The sequence below is a fragment of the Rhodnius prolixus genome, unplaced genomic scaffold, assembly GCF_049639745.1.
Source record: "Rhodnius prolixus isolate KJV_2025 unplaced genomic scaffold, Rpr scaffold_12, whole genome shotgun sequence".
Taxonomy (NCBI): domain Eukaryota; kingdom Metazoa; phylum Arthropoda; class Insecta; order Hemiptera; family Reduviidae; genus Rhodnius; species Rhodnius prolixus.
In genome coordinates this window covers 15335811-15355936 of record NW_027411635.1, presented here as the reverse complement: position 1 = coordinate 15355936, position 20126 = coordinate 15335811, and the positions used below count along the sequence as shown (strand labels likewise).

The window sequence follows — 20126 nt, the reverse complement described above, 5'->3', positions numbered from 1 at the left end:
AATACTGTTAACCATTTAATTATCAATTTTCTTTACAATTAACTTTAAACTGATCAATAACACTTCAAATAAGCTCTGAAACTAATCAACATTCAGTCTTAAATAGGAAAAAACGGTTTCTGTTGTTTCTTCTGTAGGCAAATTGTTCGGTTGTTTGCATCAAAAGCAACAGTAAAAATAAAAATTTACTGTTTGTTTTAACTTGATATTTAGCTTAGAAGCCAGCAGAAGACGTCACAATAAGTTTTTGCCCAAATCTGTCAAACAAAAGTACATTTTTAAGTCAATTTACTGTTTTTTTTTAAATTTCCTCAGAAGTTACTTAGACCTCATAACTTATATTTGATAGATTTTCTCAGGACATTTCGATTAAGGATATTATTAAGGGATAAATGGGGTAAAGTAAGGTTATATCTCTTTTGCAGAGTTAAGAAGGTTTGAATGTGTAGCTAAAATTCCGAATTTAAAGGAAAATACTTAACTAAAAGTATCTATTTACACAATGTATTGTTTTGTTTCTATAAAATGGCTTCCAGGCTTTCCTTAAAACTTAGTAAATACACATAGATCTATATGATCTAACTTCTTGCAAAATAAATTACGCATATAAATGAGGATTTGTTCTATAGAGTATTGTTCATCTTTTTTTAGTGACTGATTCATTAACCCAAAAAGAAGAAAGATTATTACCAATTTCAGCCATTAATTTTGTTTACAATTAAAATGATAAAAGAAATGTCTGAAATTGAGGATATGTTCTTTGTTTTAAAGGTAATTGGAGAATTCTATTTTTAATTGGAAAAGAAAGGAATATTAAGGATTCAATTTAGCGAGGAATCGGTCCAGAACAAAAAAACAACTCCGCCTTTTTTGCCAACGTTTCAGCAAATTTATTTGGCCTTCTTCAGGGCCTGGATATTACAAATAAAACTCAAACAATTTAGAGAATATTGAACGACAGGACTACTAATGCAAACATATTAATACATCTTATTAAAACTATAAGAAATTATATCAATTATAATCAGAACTTACGTGGCTATTTGGGGGTTGATTGAATTACAGAAACTAGCGATTCCTCGCTAAATTGAATACTTAATATAAATATTTTACGATTACTAAATGTTAATGCAAAGAAGAAAGGAAAAATCGTTTAAATTTGGGTGATTTTCAACGTTACGTTTTTTCGTGCAGCTTTTTTAACTATTAATCCTTACACAAATATCTTACCAGACAGTTTTATTAATAATACCTTTTAATCATTTCTTTTATTATTTTTAATTGGTTTTAGAGCAGTTCTTTGGGAAGTGGTTGGGATTAGCCTCCCTATAACATTTCATTGTATTGTACGGTTATAAAATATATAATTTTGATGAAAATTAAATAAATGTGACTGAAATATTTGGAATTTTGATAAGAACAAAATTCTGGGTTAGAATCTTGAAGATAATAGTAATGTTTATGCCAGTTTTTAGTTCGTCGGCAGAAAAAATTTCAAAAAGAGATCATGTACATTGAAATAAGCGTAAATACAGTTAAAATTTTTAATACCGAACATTTTATTAAATATAACCTTGCGTGTTCTTCTACTTCTTCCTCGGCGCTACAGTCCTGAAAGGACCTCAATTAAGGCTCTCCACTGAGCTCTATCAAGAGCCTTTAATCGCCACCTTCGCACACCCATTTTCCTTAAATCCCCTTCGACGTCATCAAGCCATCTCAGTCTTGGCTCTACCTCTTCTTCTGACGCCTCCGGGGCCTTCCATATAAAAATCTTTTAGGGATTCTATTATCCACCATCCTCTCCACATATCCTAACCAACTTAATGCATTCAACGATGTCTGCTTCTCCATAAAGAGTTTGTAGTTCCAAGTTGGTGCGTATTCTCCATCATTCTCGCTCGTTTACAGGACCAACTTTGAACAAAAAACCTTGCGTGTTCTTCTACTTCTTCCTCGGCGCTACAGGCCTGAAAGGACCAGGGCCTTCTCCACTAAACTCTATCAAGAGCCTTCAATCTCCACCTTCGCACACCCATTTTCCCTTAAATCCCCTTCGTTGTCATCAAACCATCTCAGTCTTGGCTCTACCTCTCCTTCTGACGCCTCTGTGGCCTTCCATATAAAAATCTTTTAGGGATTCTATTATCCACCATCCTCTCCACATGTCCTAACCAACTTAATGCATTCAACGATGTCTGCTTCTCCATAAAGAGTTTGTAGTTCCAAGTTGGTGCGTATTCTCCATCATTCTCGCTCGTTTACAGGACCAACTTTGAACAAAAAACCTTGCGTGTTCTTCTACTTCTTCCTCGGCGCTACAGTCCTGAAAGGACCTCAATTAAGGCTCTCCACTGAGCTCTATCAAGAGCCTTTAATCGCCACCTTCGCACACCCATTTTCCTTAAATCCCCTTCGACGTCATCAAGCCATCTCAGTCTTGGCTCTACCTCTTCTTCTGACGCCTCCGGGGCCTTCCATATAAAAATCTTTTAGGGATTCTATTATCCACCATCCTCTCCACATATCCTAACCAACTTAATGCATTCAACGATGTCTGCTTCTCCATAAAGAGTTTGTAGTTCCAAGTTGGTGCGTATTCTCCATCATTCTCGCTCGTTTACAGGACCAACTTTGAACAAAAAACCTTGCGTGTTCTTCTACTTCTTCCTCGGCGCTACAGGCCTGAAAGGACCAGGGCCTTCTCCACTAAACTCTATCAAGAGCCTTCGCACACCCATTTTCCCTTAAATCCCCTTCGACGTCATCAAACCATCTCAGTCTTGGCTCTACCTCTCCTTCTGACGCCTCCGGGGCCTTCCATATAAAAATCTTTTAGGGATTCTATTATCCACCATCCTCTCCACATGTTCTAACCAACTTAATCTTCCTTTTTTACTGCATTCAACGATGTCTGCTTCTCTATAAAGAGTTTTGCAGTTCCAAGTTGGTGCGAATTCTCCACCTTTCTCCCACGTTTACAGGACCAACTTTGGACAAAAAAAAAACCTTGCGTTTATTGGGCAAAAATTCAGGGCATGTTTCACATTCTAAGAACAAACATTTAATTTTAGATAGAGCTGAGAAGGGAGCCACAATAGATCTTATAGTTAGACGCTATGAATTTTGCTCTAAGTTCATTTCTTAGTAAAATCTACTAATGAAACTAGTTGTTACTGCATTTTCGTACATTATTATTCGTAACCTTTTTCTTTTGGTGCCATAGTTAGCAAGATTTATGTTAGTCTTTGCCAAACACAGACTGTATTTCCCTGTATGTTAAAAACAGAAACACTGTTATTTATTTACAAGTGTAATTTATATTCAAAATGGGGGGTATGTGAGTGTATTAAGGTGAGAATACAATGGCGTGTTACACGCTTTAAAAGAAAGTGGAACTTAATTTGTTTATGTTCCACGGGAATGATTGGTGTATTGCAAGTGGACAAGAGTAGCCACTGGCATTGGCAAGTAGGCAAAGTATGCGCTGAATTCAAACGAACTTTCCATATATGTTCGTGAGTGGTGAATGTAATATTGCCAGCTACAATTAAGCGACAACAAACTTATTTACTGCATTGTTTTCTTCATAATTAACTGTCCGGAATGAGTATAATTTTTTACCATAATCTTCACGCAACTTCAAACCTTATCCGACATTTTTTACTGCAATAATAATTATTATTATCAATTTTAATCAAAATTTTCTATAATACTTAAATTTTGCTGCATATTTTGAGTTTAAACTTATCTCTGCCCGTGGACTATCCTTCAACAACACTCAAGATGAGACTCGTATTGTCCAATGGGCAAACATTTGGTGTGTTTTACTCAAATGAATCCACAATTCATTAGGATAGAGACATATTAAATTCTTACCAACATTATAAAGTTTGAAAGACTTTTCATTACATTAAAATGTAATTATGTAATGTAAATGTAATATAATTAAGTTGTTTGGCTTCATCCCTTTTCCAAGTTATCCAATCACAAAGACCATTCTTACTATATTCTCCAACTCTTCAAGTACAAATTCTCGATCCATTCTCGCAATACCAGATTCTGATCTCTACATTCCCTTACACCGTACCTCATCCTTTGACAAATCCTTCCTAATACGCGCTACCTCTCTCTGGAACTCCTTACCTTCATCTGTCCGCCATGCTCCTATCCTTTCCATCTTTAGATCCCTTTTGTTTAATCATCTCCTTTCTATTCAGCTTCCTCCGAAATAATAATTGAATCCATTTATTCCCTTAATTTTAATTCTTATTTTTGTAAATACTTACTTATTTTTTGTTTATAAATATCTAAAATACAGGCCAAACCAATAGGGCCTCTAATTGTGCTTGTTTTTATTGTTAGGGGGACAATAGTCCCAGGATAGGATAATAGATTTATTTTCTATTCTATTCTATTGTAAAATGTAATCTTACTAGAGAAGATGTAACCTTACAAAATTATTTTTCATAGACAGATGATAAAAGTAAAAGCAGCGAATCCATGTGTATGTAATGTGAATAACAGAAATCTTAGCAGCTACTTTTGAGATTATCTCAAAGTTGTGAACAATCCATTGAGTAGCCGTGTATGTATTTCTAAATTAGAATTCTGTGTTCTGTTCAAGGCAAGATGGGGGGCATTCGCAAGGAAGGTTACTCTATTTATTTAAGATTACTTTTTTATTTATGTACAGACGTAAAGACAGATAAAGCTGGCAATGTTAAACTGCAAAGGTCGTAAGATCTTCTATTTTACCTGGGTCTGAAAAGTTATAGAGAGCTATTTAAACGGTGAAGATCTATTATCAAGTATAACGTACATTGCGAGGGACAGAGATGTAATGTGAACAAGGGAAGATGAAAAGACCAGATTCGCCAGTATTCCTTTGTGGTGGTGTCAGAGTTGGCTCCCCCCCCCTTGAGACCCCGCAGGGAACATGGCCTGGCCGCTTGATGGGAATTATTACGGGGTTAGGATGGTATTAAGGCAGCCAGTAAATCTTGACGCACCCTCGGCCTCAAGTGTTGTAGAGGAAGGTGCAGGTCCCTAGGGTACCACTATGTACACCTACCTGTCATGATGGATTGTTGCAAACGGTGCGCTTAACCCGACCCAAATGGACTTCGCCAGTCTCTTTTTTATTCAATGTTTACAAGTTTTATGCTATTACTGCAGGATTGAATTAATTTTAAATGCTAAAAGTTTTTTGTAATCACTCGCAAGAACAAGAATTGCAAATGGGCAAATTTTCTAAATTCATTCCTCATCTAATTACACGAGAGAACACAAAAATATTTCCTCAAATTTGTATTATTGGGGTGCCAGTTTGCTCTATAGCCTACTGCTCCCTAAATTAATAAATAAAGTGTCCGGTAACAAAAAAAAAAAAAAAATAGATAAATAATGGTAGTGTATAAATCAACCTGACCCAAAAATATTCAAAACATTTTGTTTAAATTCTATTATCTGACCTGACAATAAACTTTTTGACGCAATTAACTAGCAAGAATTGCCCATAGAAGCAATCTACCCAATATCACCATCTCAGAAATACCCTTAAACAAATTTTGTTCAAGCAAAATTTGCAAAAACTCATGGGTTTTATAACGACTATACGTTTAAATAAAATCTTAGGTGCCTTTAGCTAGAGAATACTAAAAATAACGGAAATTTTGATTCGATAGTTTAGCACTTTTAGTCAAGTTAATTTTCGTCAAATTTAGAGATTCTGTCATGATTTTGAATAATACCTTTACATGTGACAAGATAGTACAATAAACGGTAATGACACTTTAGTGGTATAACTATCCTTTTGTCTAGAAATAACCTTAATCGAAATTTACAGGAAAAATGCTGTAAATAAGTTTCAGAATTCCATAAAACAAAAACAAAAATTGAGAAATGCGATGAAATAATGTACACTGGTTTTTTAAAATTCTGTTTAAAATATAAATTCAAATCAATTTTCCGTTATTATTTGAATTTACCGTTTGTATTTGAATTGAATTATTGCAACGATTTACATTTGAGCACGAAATTAATCAAACTGGCTTCTGAAACAAATTATTATTATTATTATTATTATACTATTATTATTATTATTATTATTATTGCATGTTTGTGTAGCGAAAGAGACGATTGTCGCCAGCAACGCGGTCAAGTATCTGGGGATTCGCCTGGATACTAAACTCTCGTTTTGGGAGCAGATCAGGCACTCTTCGGAGAAAGCCGCGAAGGTGACATCGGCACTGAGTGGGCTTATGTCAAACGTTGGGGGACCGACGTCTAGTAAACGGCGACTTCTGATGTCGGTAACGAACGCCATACTTCTACATGGGTGTGAAGTTTGGGCCGACGCTCTTAGAAAGGAAAAGTACCGGAAGCAGATGGCTTCGGTCCAAAGAAGAGGAGCATTAAGGATCGCCTGTTCCTATCGGACGATATCAGAGCCTGTGGCACTAGTGGTGGCTGGAGTGATCCCTATTGATTTGATGGCCCAAGATCGTAAAATGGCTTACGATCTAAGGGAAGTCCTTGGAACATCGGAGGCCAGGGAACACTCAATTCGGTCCTGGAATGAGAGGTGGCGGACGGACACCCGAGGCAGATGGACTGCACGGCTAATTGGCAACCCTTCTGTGTGGGCCGGAAGAGAGCATGGCGAGGTCGACTACTACCTCACCCAGTTTCTTACGGGGCACGGGTGCTTCACCTCGTACCTGTATAGGGTGGGGAAAGTTGGAGACCCGTCATGCATCTTCGGAGACTCTGACCTCGATGACGCCCATCACACATTCTTTATGTGTGATAGATGGGTGCCGGAGAGGGAGAGATTGGAACAGGAGATCGGAAGAATTACGCCCGAGACCGTAGTGGGGATTATGCTCTCTCACACAGACTGCTGGGACCGGGTGGCGACCTTTGTGAAGGCAGTCTTGATAAGAAAGAAGCAGGAGCTGGATTTCCGTCTGCTCCGGTCGTTCCAGAGAGTTGAATAAAGGCCGGTGGGAGCTCATATGGGCTACTGTGAGACACCACCCTGAAGTAATGCGTAAGTGGTTCCAGGGTGGGTTTCAATACCTCTTGGGGAGGTGGGTTTTTTAGTGGGTGAGGGTCCCACATACCGTGGGCATTTCCCCACGACGATGCATTATGCATTTTTCCCCCTCCATCAAAAAAAAAAAAAAAATTATTATTTTTTTTTTTTTTTTTTTTTTTGCGCATCAACAGCTCAGGTCATTAGCGCCCGGAGCTTTTTCCAGTGCACTGCCGGCCTCCGGACAGTGTTCTCTCGTTACAGACAACACTGTCCATCACCGGACAGTGAGCTGTAAGAAGCTCCTAGGAAGAGAAAATCTAAGGGCTAGCTGCTGGATTCGAACCCGGGACCTCCGCGTGGGAGTCCAGTATGCTAACCTCATAGCTAATCCCTTCCCTCTTATTGTTATTATTATTATTGTTTAATGCTTGCTAGAAAATACATTCTGTAGCAAGTGAGTTGGCCTTTGCTAGACAATAAAAGCTACAATGGAAAATGAAAATACATAAAATAAAATACAAGCCTTAAAATACGAAAATATAAATGTTACAAAAACAAAAAAAATTATTTCTAATTAAAGTATTAATTGTTAGTGCAAATTCCTTCTTATAATTAAATTAAGTAACTGAAAATTTAGATTCATTTCTAAAAATAGATATCCTTATACTTGTCTACCAAAAATACAATTACCAAATTTTGATCTCTCATCTGAAGCGCTTGTCAAATAATAAAAAATACATTTCAACTTTTAACTCCTCATCAATATCAAATAAAGAGAGGAAAGGATCAGAACCGACCATTTCTCCCTTAATTTTTCTATAATAAGAGCAACTTAGGACAAAATTTACAATATCATATTTTTGATTACTAAAATAGGTTTTATTAGGATAAAAATGATGTCTTACACTATTTACAGAACAGTTAGATTCAGAGTAATTAGTAATAAGTATCCAAAAGTTCTGAAATAATTATTTATTATTCAATAGCCAAAAAATTCTTGTAGTTTAATGGTGTTAATCTTTGTTATTTAGGAAACTTATTATAAATACAGAAAGTTACGGCTGAACTAAGTACTTTGACACTTAATTGTAAGATATTTCGAAAAAGTGGTAGTTGATCGATTTGTGCAGTAAACAACTCATATATGCAATTAGAATACAAAGTTTAAATATAAGCAAAAATCGTTAAAGCTTATTTACGAGAAAATCTTTTTTAAACAAATTCATTTAGTAAAGTGGTAAATTTCGGTTGAACAATTTTGACCAAAACCTAGGAAATATCGACTTTGAATTTTCTTAGATTTTTTTCATTTTGATTTACGAAGGATATTCTACACGTACACATAGACCAATTTGTAAAAACTACTTTATTTGTACTTCAGGAACCACAAGGGATACAGAAAATTCTAAATCTAAAATCTGCCCGTTTACAATAACTTCTCTTACTTACTATGGTATTATAGTATGGGAAATTAAGAAACTTGTTAAACGAGTTACCGAGTTTGTTTAAAAAAACGTTTTCTCTACAATTTCAGTTAAACCAAATTTGAAGTTCTGTGTAAATATATAATTACTTATATTTGTGGTAAAAGCAAGAAGTCTTGTAAATGTTCAATTCAGTTTTTTAAATTCATAATTCATATTGGCATTGGTGGTTTATGTGTTGTGCATATAGCTTGAATGGAATAATATTTTCGTTAGGATTGTTTGGGTTATAGAGGTTATAGTCTAGGTAAGGCAATGTTTGAACTGAAGCCAAGTGTTGGTTGGTGAGGTGTTTGCCGGGGGTGAGCATTGCCGAAGACCCTGCACTAACACCTATTCAGCATTTTTTACGGACCAGCAACTCTTGTGAATCAAGCAGGCCCAGTATCTAAACCACAGCAGTGGCTTTATCTCCCACAACTAACAGCTCCTTGCTTTTAACTTACCTTGGTCGCATCACTTAAATAATTAAATCAAATACTTTATCACTAAATTATTTATCACTACTTTTCATTTATTTACAAAAAAGGAAATTTCAAATTTACAAAAACAAAAATTCTCCCGAAGGAAAGTATTGAAGTCGCAAAATCCAAGTTCGGTGACATTTGGATATTAGATCCGTAGTGCTGAATAGTGCCGTTATCGATATCAAAGAATTGATTGAAGGATTGAACCCAATTCGGTATATGTGTGGCCCATATGATTGGTTGTATTTCCTTTAATTTTATTTAATAAATTAGCCCTAAATTTAAACACTTCTGATTTTCATTATTTCATCCACATCTCCTAGAAATGTTTCAGCATCAGAAAATCATGCCCTAATCATTTAAATACTTCTTATTATTAATCAATAATTTGTTGATACGAGTATCTGTTTTAAACTACATATTTTCCATTAAGAAACAAGTTAAGACGGTGTAGAAATGTGGCCATTGAAGTTCATATTTCATATTTTATTTGAAGCAACTAAATTTTGTCCATCACTTTTTATGTTTCCTTAATTATATTGTAGAATTATATATTTTCTAATTTTGCCTACAGTTATCCAAATTTCATACTTCATTACTACATGTCTAAGAAGCAATTTTGAATGATTGCCTTTGATGAGTCAAAAAATAGGGTAAAACGCTGCTGATATGGTTTCAAAAAATAATTCTTTTAGTGAAAGCACTGTGCAATGTATTTTTAGATGCTGTCCAAATTTAACGATTCCTATAACTTTATTAATTAATCAAGTCTTTGAAAGATGGTACAAGAGTGGAAATTACTGAATGAACGAACTATATTTCGGTACTTATTGTTCATTTTAGAGAAGTTAGAGTGACTACTAAAAGGTGAATTTATGCAGGACCTATCCACGATAGATTTTAGATTTTACACGGCGGGACCCATGCCCCACGGCACCGCAGCCACCAAGAGGCTTGTTGTGCCTTCCCTTAAGTCTAGTAGGGAAACCTCCCTTTGTAAGAAGGTTGAGGGCTTTCCCTACCAATTCCTTCTGCGCTACAATCTCCTCTGGTCTCAAGGTACCAAAGATATCAGTAGCGCAGTCTCTCGATTGCAACACAATCGAACAACAAGTGAGAGAGGCCGTTTCTTCCTCTTCTTGACCACAATCTGCACAATGGTTCCGAGCTAATAAGCCCTATCTTGTGCAGGTGCTTTCTGAACCTGCCGTGCCCTGTGAATAGGCCTGTAATCAGAGTAATCTGATTCCTGCCCAAACCTAGAGTCACTTTGGTTCTTTGTTTGCACAGCCAAGGGCACAACCCTCTTGCTGTGTTTGACCCCAGGAAGCATCACCCAGTACTTTTCATGTTCTCTCCAGATCCAGTCTCTGAGAGCCTCACGAACTGTACCCCTAGTGATCCCCAGGACTGGTTCTGGGTCAATGAAGGGAGTACTAGCTCCATTCCTAACCAACTGATCAGCTATTTCATTCCCCTCATGGCCCGGCACCCACTCAAATCAGACTTTATTGTGCCGAGCCAGTTGATCTAGAGCCTTTTTACACTCCCAAACCAGGGAAGAGGTAGTTCTGAAGGAAGAGAGGATTCACGATAAATCATATAATCTCTTTCAGGGTAATGATAGAACGTTACAGTGCGAAATTAAGTTATTTCACCCATTTGTAGATTTAAGATAAACCTGCGACCAAACCGACAAAAAATTTCAGAAGATTTTAAAAATTATACTGCCGTCGAAGACTAAAATTCGAAATCTACACAAATAGTGCACATCCTCTTTCAAGAACTGAGGTAACGTAAAAAAAAAAAATAACGTTAATTTCAGAGTAAAATTATTCAAATTACTTGTATAAATGTAGCTGTCTAAGTGATACTAGCGAGGGGACAGCAAGTGATTAGATAGAACGGAAACAGGTCACGCAAAACCATATCGACTTTAGAGGGTTGCACAAAGATTTAACCAAACTAAATCATCCATTTAATTAGTCCAATAGAGATTAATAATACGAGTTTCAATTAGGTTTTGTCGGTTTATATGTTAAGAAGAAGGTTATGGTGTTTCCATTAACGGTGTAGACCCTCGTTGAATATTTAACTAACTTCATGTACTCCATTTAGACTAGGGCCAGTGTAATCAGTAAATTATATGCACTTTAGGCTCATTTTTAACGTTACATCTTACACAACTAATAGTTTGTTTTTTTTAATCTGTGTTTACCGCAGCAAGGAGATATTAGCAGCTAAACTTTTCACAGTTTGTAATTCAACCAAATTTCAAGTCTCAATATCTCACTCCGGTTCCATCAAATTGTCTACAAAAACCTAAACATTTGTAGACAATATCTGTCCCTATATGTGCATAAAATTCTACGATTAATTCTTTACTGAATTGTAAAGAAAAGATAGCTCTATACAGGTATAATTTGCAATGTTCTAGTGATTATAGTTTATGAGATATAGAAGGTTAAGTACCTCACTCCTCTTCCCACAACAGATTGTGTTAAGTACCTAGGACTCTTCATGGACAAACGCCTAACCTGGAATCCACATACTAGACTCAAACGGAAAGAACTGAACAGACGATACAAACTTCTCTCTAGACTTCTCGACAAGCGATCTAAACTCTCTCTACAGAATAAACGACTTATCTACACTATGATACTGAAACCTGCCTGGACTTACGGAATGGAACTTTGGGGCTCAGCCAAAGCTTCCAATATCTACAGAATCCAATCCTTCCAGTCAAAAACTCTCCGTCGAATCGCTAATGCTCCTTACTTTGTTTCCAATCATACCTTGCACCGAGATTTCCTTGTTCCTTATGTTTCAGAAGCTGTAAGATCCCGTTACTTTAAATTCCACACATCAATCACCTCACATCCCAATCCTCTAGTAGCTCAACTTACCACTCTACCAGGAAATCCTCCCAGGCGGTTGAAGCGCAGGTGGCCACGCGATCTTCTAAATGAAGTAAGAGCCAATGTACAGTAGTGAACTGTACCACTTTGGGAGTTTCACCAATGGGTGAATTCTCCCCTCATGTATTCATGTATCTATTCCATTATCATGTTGTATCAGCTTCACTTGATGCAGAATTATTCTGCAGTTGTGAAAATAAATAAATTTAAAAAAAAAAAAAGAAGAAGAAGGTTAAGTTTTAGAGGTTTTCAAATTCGTTCAAATTTCAATCCTTTATATCTCTCTTCGTTTAGTTCAGATTTTAATGACATCTTGACTGTATTGCACATAAAAGTTTGTTCTAGAACTGGTATAAATTGCAATGTTCTAGTAATTATAGTTTATGAGCTATAGAAGGTTAAATTTGGGTGGTTTTCATATTCGTTCAAATTTCAAGCCTTTATATCTCTCTTCGTTTTGTTCATATTTTAATGAAATCTTTACCGAATTGTAGAGAAAAGTTAGCTGTATAACTAGTAAAAATTGCAATGTTCTAATAATTATAGTTTATGAGATATATTAGATTAAATTTGGGTGGTTTTCATATTCATTCAAATTTTAAACGTTTATATCTCTCTACCTATTGTTCAGATTTTAATGCATTCTTTACTGCATTGTACAGAAAAGTTTACTCTATAACTGGTATAAATTGCAATGTTCTAGTTATTATAGATTCTTCATCAAATAAATTTTTGTAAAAATCTTTTTTTATCATTTTATTAGAAACAGAAGTGATATGCTATCGTAATTGCAGCAATTACCTGAGTTTGCTAGATATTATTAAAAATGATTTGAATTGCAGGAGGTTTGTAGTTTCTTATTTTAGTTTTTAAACTAATGATGTTATTTATTTTATGTATTTAGTTTACGTGATTAATAATTATGTATCTGTAGAAATATCTTACTATTTTTTTATTTTATTTAATGTTTTTTTAATTAAATTTAGTATTGCAGCACTCCTGGTAGAGTGTTATTAAAATGTCTTGTCAGTTTTTCTTAATTTATCTACTTACTTATTTGTATCTAAATTATGAAATAAGGTAAAATCACTCAACTTTTTATCTTAAGAAATTTTCATTTACTTGAACTTCGAACTTGTACTAAGTGTAACTCCGTTTCGAGAAAGAATCATGTCTTAAGTTAAAAAGAAATCGTTTAACTGATGCAGACTTAGTCAAGAAGTTTCCTCAAACTCGGTAATTTAGCAGTATATTTTCGCTTTAATTATTATTACTTCCAATTAGGCAACGATTAATCTAAACAATTTATATCAAATTTACAATACGTTGCTAATATTTGGGCATTTACTGTTATGTTACAGAACGAAAAGGTAGAAGTAAAACAGAAGTGGGCATCACGCTTACTGGGCAAGTTGAGGAAAGATATTACTCAAGAATGCAGGGAAGACTTTGTCCTATCTATAACCGGCAAGAAGCCAGCCATGTGTGTTCTATCCAACCCAGACCAGAAAGGAAAAATGAGAAGAATAGATTGCCTCAGGCAAGCAGATAAGGTTATCACCTCACTATACATTCAATTATTTAGAAAACAAAACAAAAATGGGAAAAAATATTCACATCACGAAAAAAGATGACGCTGTCAATCGCGGAACATTGAACAAAAGATTCTCCGGGTGGGTCAAAGCCTAAGGACAACAAGCTGTTCACATGTACTGAACTATATCTTCTTTTCTTTTTTTTAACTTAACTCGCGTCAGCATCTGACAGCTAGTACCTTTTTCATGATGGTGCTCTTTCGTTACTGGCAACACTGTCTATGGGCGTCATGCCCGATCTCTTTTGTAGAGTTTGTGTAACGTAGGAGGAAACACAGCCATTCATGTCTAGAAACTGGGGAGCTTAAGTTTAGGATCTTTGGCAAGTATAAGATGACGCTGGGGGAGTTTAGGCTGTTTGCCTTAAAAGGCTGTGTCGCTCGATTAGTCTGGACAGGTGTGATTCATAGGTTTAGGACTGAATTTTACATCCAATCGGTCGGTTGCAGTTGTTATTCTATTTTTTTGTTTGCATTTTTTTAGTCAAAATGTTAAGACGTGGCAAAATTCCTTAGCTTTCCTTTAAAGATATTTTGGATATTGCGGCTTACCTGGTTATTCCATCAGTCAAAAAATAAAAGATTATACTCAGCCAAATCAGTGATTGGAATTGGGTCCTTATGCGCAGAAATAATGCTAATTTTCAATTACTTAAAGGTGTATATTTAAAAGTGTATTGGAAAAGCTACAAATTTACAAAATTAAATATATTATGATTTAAGATATTACCTGTTAATTAAAACTGTCCGGTAGAACAGATGTATAAGGTTTAATCATCAAAAAGTGCACGAAAAAACGTAATGTTAAAAAACACCTAATTTTGACCATTTTCCGCTTTTCTATTCAAGATAAAATTCCCAAATTTTCTTTAAAATATAGAGAAAATCCTCGTTTATTATTATTATTTTTATTATTATTATTAGCTGCATCGTGGATTTAATACATTTCTAGAAAAACATAGCAAATCATAAGCATAAACCGCATTTTCAAAAATTGTTCTCGTACTTCTTCTTGCCTTTTTTTGTAAACAATGTAGCGCCTGAACGCTTGAACAGATTTTCATAAATGTAGATTCATTCCATTTGAAATTTCATATAGATGTCCCCTTTTTGGGGGGGTCACAAAGCAGTCCATGCTATAGTAAAGGAGTAAGCCCCATTTATGTAAGGCCTCTTCTTAAACATTTATTGATAATAAATGTGTTAATCTTATCGTAATTTTGATAAAATTTGACTGGATGATGGGATTAAGGGATCCCAACGTATTATAAAAATGTCGTCCTGCTCTTACACCTACTAGCCGGAAATATTGCAATAATTTCAAATTATCGACGCGTGAACACTGATTACGATCTCACAACTTCCATTTTACAATTCTAAAACATTAACGACGATAAAACAAGCATATCCCTTAAATACCAGTTAGGGTTCTTTAATTTGATTTCAGCATTCGTAGAAAAAAAAGACGTTCACATAGAAGGATTTGTACCAATTACTTCCGTCATGTTCAATGGCCGGTAATTATTTATTTCTGGCATATCGAAAATCTGCACAATTGTAAAACTCCCTCATTGGAAGGGTGAAACAAAGTGAAAAACCTTAAAAAGTTACAGTACAAAAACTAAATTACAGAAGGTCTTTAAAGTGTTTAAAGGATATAAAAGTCCATCAGCATCTCAGTAGATCACCAGCCCAATAGCACTTGACGCTAGTTAAAATAATTCACAAATTATAACTTGAACTCAATTTATAAACTACAACTTCACTTTAACACTCATTAATATTCACTTAAAAAAACACGGTAATAAAGTGACACGAGTAATGAGTTCAAAATTGCCGCCGGTAACTCGCCAGGTAGATCAGCTGGTAAAGGAAGGTTATCTAAGCTAAGTGACCAACTTTTTTTTCATTTATTTTCATTCATAATCTACAGAAATAAAATGTAATTAGTGAATGTGTATTAGCGAATTAAGGATTTTATTTCATTCATAAATAAAATTAAAAAATTGGTCGCTCAGCTTAGATAACCTTCCTTTACCAGCTGATCAGCTGACCAGTAACCGGCGGCCATCTTTAACTCGTTAGTCGTGTCTCTCTATTATCGTGATTTTTAAGTGAATATTAGTGCGTGTTAAGGAGAAATTCTACTTTATAAATTGTGTTAAAGTTATACTTAGTGCGTGATATACAGTTTTAGTGCGAATAGTGTTGTGAATTATTATAAATAGTGTCAAGTGTCAAGTGCTATTGGGCTGGTGATCTACTGAGATGCTGATGGATTTGGATATACTTTAAACAAGGTAAGACTTTATTATCAATTACTTATTTTAAGTTTCAATTATATTTTTTATTATTCTTGCATGAAAATAGCATGTTATCATTTAATTATTGTGCTACGTCTCGACTACGTTCAGTATTAGACAATTCTTTAATTTAAATTGATTTCTAAACATTTTTTATGTATTCTTCAATCTTTTCTTTTTGATTAACTATAATACAAAATAGTCAATTTGTTTCCTCAAATGGTTTTTTGAAATGGATTGCTGTTCTTTTTTAATGTATTCTTTAATCTGTTCTTTTTAATTGACTATAAGTTCTACATTAGAGTTTTTGTTGCCCCAAATTGTTTTCTAAGCCTTTTTGATGTATTCTTTAATATCTCTATTTATTTGACTAAAAGTCGAAAATTACCTTCCTTCGTTTTCCCAAATTGTTTTTGAAATAGATTTCTATTCTAGTTTAATGTATCCTTTATTATTACTTTTTATATTCGACTATAAGTTCAAAATTAACATTCTTTGTTTCTGCGAAGTATTTTCTAAAATGTTTTGATGTAATATAATATTTTTCCCCCATATTGCTTTTCGGAATGGATATCTAAACCTTTTTAATATATTCTTTTTAGTCGACTTTAGTTCTAAATCAGCCTTTTTGTTTCCTAAAATTGTTTTTTGGAATGGATTCCTATTCTTTGTTTTATGTTTTAATATTTTCTTTTTAATCGCCTAAAAGTTCAAAATTATTATTCATGGTTTCCTCCAAATTGTTTTTGAGAACAGACATCTAAACCTTTTTAATGTATTCTTTAATCTTTTCTTTTTAATGGACTATTAGTTACTATACATCACCTTTTTTGGTTCTCGTAATTGTTTTCAAAGCGTTTTTGAGGTTTTCTATTTTGAGTATGAGTGAAATAGAATTTGGCAGGAAGAAGAGGTAGGGAAATTATTGCAATTGCTAGTAGCCTAATTATTCTAGATATCCTAATATTTATTCATTATTAAATATATTTAAAATTGTTCCAATCATGGAACAAAAGAAAAATCTATCCAAAAGGTGCAAAAATCTCCGTAACAAATACTTACAGTTTAAAAATTTAAGTATAAGGGTTGATTAAACGAAAAGGTGCACAAATCAGCAAGTACCCAAAATTTCATTCATACTGAAGTATGAAGCTTGTATTTTCAGCCATTTAGAAACGCACGAAAAAGCTTATGTTTTTAGATCAAATTTTAGAACAAAAGTATCATTTAAGATTTAGTGATTAATAGTTAAATACCTCCTACTACAATCAATCTATACTTTACTGAACAAATATTTTGTATTGAAAAATGGCCAGCATAAGAGTGTGAAATCTAATAAATTCCAAACCATATTAATGAAAATTTAACGCGTTAAAATTGCTTAAATTGTTACAAATTTTGAATAAAACACAAGCTTTTTCTTACGTTTCTAAATGGCTGAAATTACGAGCTGAAGAATAAATGAAATGTTGGATACTTGCTGATTTGTGTACCTTTTGGGGTGCGTTCCACTTGGCGACCACAACGACCAAAACATACTTTCAGGCGTTCCACTTGGCGACCGCGGTCGTTGTGGTCGTGGCGAAAACGTCACTAATGACGTCATTATTTTCGCCCACACAACGACCACAACGCCCCACCTTAAAAGCTGGGTTGAAGTGGGCTTTCAGAGTTGGCGCAATTTTTAAAACAAAATATGGCGACCGAAAAAATTATCTCATGTAAATGAAAGTATTATTTCATGTAAATAATAGAATGTGTTTCTCGAAAGTCGACAAAAAATAAATAAATAATTACTTATCCCTTTACATACTAAATCACTGAATAACACAAAATCATTTACCTGAAATAACTTTTAAATTCTTCATTTGAATAAAGATCAATTACTCTGATAGCTAATAATACGTGGCCTAAGTTTTCGCTTTTTATCATTGCGATTTTGTAAAATTGCATTCCACTCTTCATCGGAACTAGATAAAGAACTTTCTAAAGCATTATTAATAAATATCCAACTGTTGCCACAAAAGACACTTTAATTTTATTTAAACGTAAATTTTATAAATACTCCAAAATGCAATATAAAAAATTGAATTATATATATTCTTTTAATATAAGTCAACTTTACCAATAATTAATAAAGTTTATTATAACTGCTTATAAATGGGGTTTAAATTAATAAATAACCTCTTCAAGCTTCTAACTTATTTTCGAAGCCGCCATATGTAATGTTTACATGAACGGTTAAAACGCCCACAGTCCGTTCCACTTGGGTTTTCGATCGCAACGCCCACAAGCAAGTGGAACGGCCAAAGTCGTGGTCGTGGTCGTTGTGGTCGCCAAGTGGAACGCACCCTTGGTCGTTTAACCAAACTTAATACTTAACTTTTTAAACTGTAAGTTTTTGGTTGAAAATAGGTATACAGAGCACCAAGCTAAGCGAAGTGTCTCCTCCTCGTTATCAAAGTCGGTTGCCTATATTTTGTTAGAATTTGCCCCTTATGGTTAAATTCAAGCTTAGTTTATCTTTTCAATTCAAAAATGATTTAAATATTTGTTAATATTATTAGAATTTATTAACAATTTTCTGGTTACAATGTTTCTACGTTTTTGGTGGAAAGTGTCAAACGTATGCCATTCTTTTCGAAATGACTCTAATTATTTAATATTGCGTATACTATGTAGGCTTGAAAAAGCATTTTATTTGAAAAATTAAATTTTGGGGAACCACCAATTTAGAAATGTAACCTTTTTAAATAATTTACGTTTCTACCACCTGTCCAATTTCTTATGCTAAAAATGTTGTTGGAATTGGAAGATTTTGCGAATTAGGTTAATTAGAAGGACAATTTAGTAGATATAAAATTTAAAGATTTTCTTTAGACATGGTTTGAGTATTAAAAAAGTGTACAAGCGGTTTTAACTTGTTTCTGTCTGTTATATATGCATAGTTTTTTGAGTGTTTATGTCCTTCATAATTGTGTGTGGTTTACATTGTATGATATATGCGTAACTTGGAATAAACTTAACCAAATAAGTTATTTTTATTTAGAAATTATAAGTAAAGCACCCTGTACTGGGTTTTTTGAATGTCATAGAAAGTTCACTGGTTTCATTAACCTTACTACGGGTTGGGGATTGCTTACTGAATAAAAAAAATAAAGAATATAAAATAAAACGTGCCCACTGATCGTATGCTTTAGATTGATCAATATTTACTGCTCTAAAATGCAACATTAGATCATTTTAATCTGATTGCTATTGATATAATGGAGTATACAGTGTGTACCTGGAGGAGAGGTCGAAACTTCGGGAGGTGATTCAGCAGTTGAAATTATTCACTTTGTCCCAATTCTTAATAGTGTCAAGATATTTGCATTTTTAACTTTTCCGTCGATATTCATGTTTTTCACCATAAAAACGGTCGTAACTATTCTGTCCTTTATCCTACAACAAATCTGCTTATTCCAAACGAAAGAGCATTAAATTTCCTATAAATATGCTTGGTTCAGAGCCTCAAAACGATTCTTATAACAATGAAATATTTACTTGAATGTCTAAAAATTTCGTTCTCTATGATTTTTGTTAAAATTTTCGAGTGTATTTTTTCAATGATTAATGAATCAAGGAGTCACATAATTTCAGAAAAAGTTGTGCATTTATTGAGCTTCAAGACCATATAGATGTTTTTGTTTTTAATAAAACCCTACCCCGAACAGAGGGGTGTAAATGCAGAAAACTGGGAAGTTTCGTAACCGACTTTTCACTGATATCGAATTATTAATTTACTCGTACGTCAATTTTTGGAGAAGGGACAAAAAGTAAAGTAACCATTTTAGTTTAGAACAATTATTATTTAATAAAACGGAAGTGAAAAATACGGTAGCAATGAAACACAGTAGTAATAAAATACAACAGGTAGGTGCCTACCTAAAATCGTTACCAAAATTGGTCGAATTGCCCTCGAATTCGCGATGCCTAATTTATGATGAATCTACACGTCTAATATTATTGACAATCTTATCTTAATAACATAATGGAGGTTTTTTCATCAAAGTTAATTAATAAATAGTTCAAAAATAATCAATTTTTGGAGAAGGAACAAAAAGAAAATAACCATTGCTACTGTATTTTTTACTTCCGTTTTTATTAAATAATAATTGTTCAAAACTAAAATGGTATTAGACATTAGTTTATATTATGATTAGCCAGACAGAGAATCCGTTTTTTCTGTTTCAAGTTAAGGGTGTTTTCGAAACCATTAAAAAAACAAACAAAAATGGGGTAAGATTCAGTAAAGGAAAAACTTCTGGCCATTCGG

General features: G+C 34.0%; 1 protein-coding gene across 3 annotated transcripts in view; it reads left to right on the top strand.

Moving 5' to 3' along the window:
- Positions 1 to 20126, top strand: part of NfI (Nuclear factor I) — a 218254-nt gene that overhangs the window by 143739 nt on the left and 54389 nt on the right. For all 3 annotated transcript variants that reach the window (XM_074143669.1, XM_074143668.1, XM_074143667.1), the window contains exon 3: positions 13273 to 13464. In XM_074143669.1, the coding sequence (XP_073999770.1) occupies positions 13273 to 13464 (192 nt within the window). The remainder of the gene's footprint in view (positions 1 to 13272; positions 13465 to 20126) is intronic.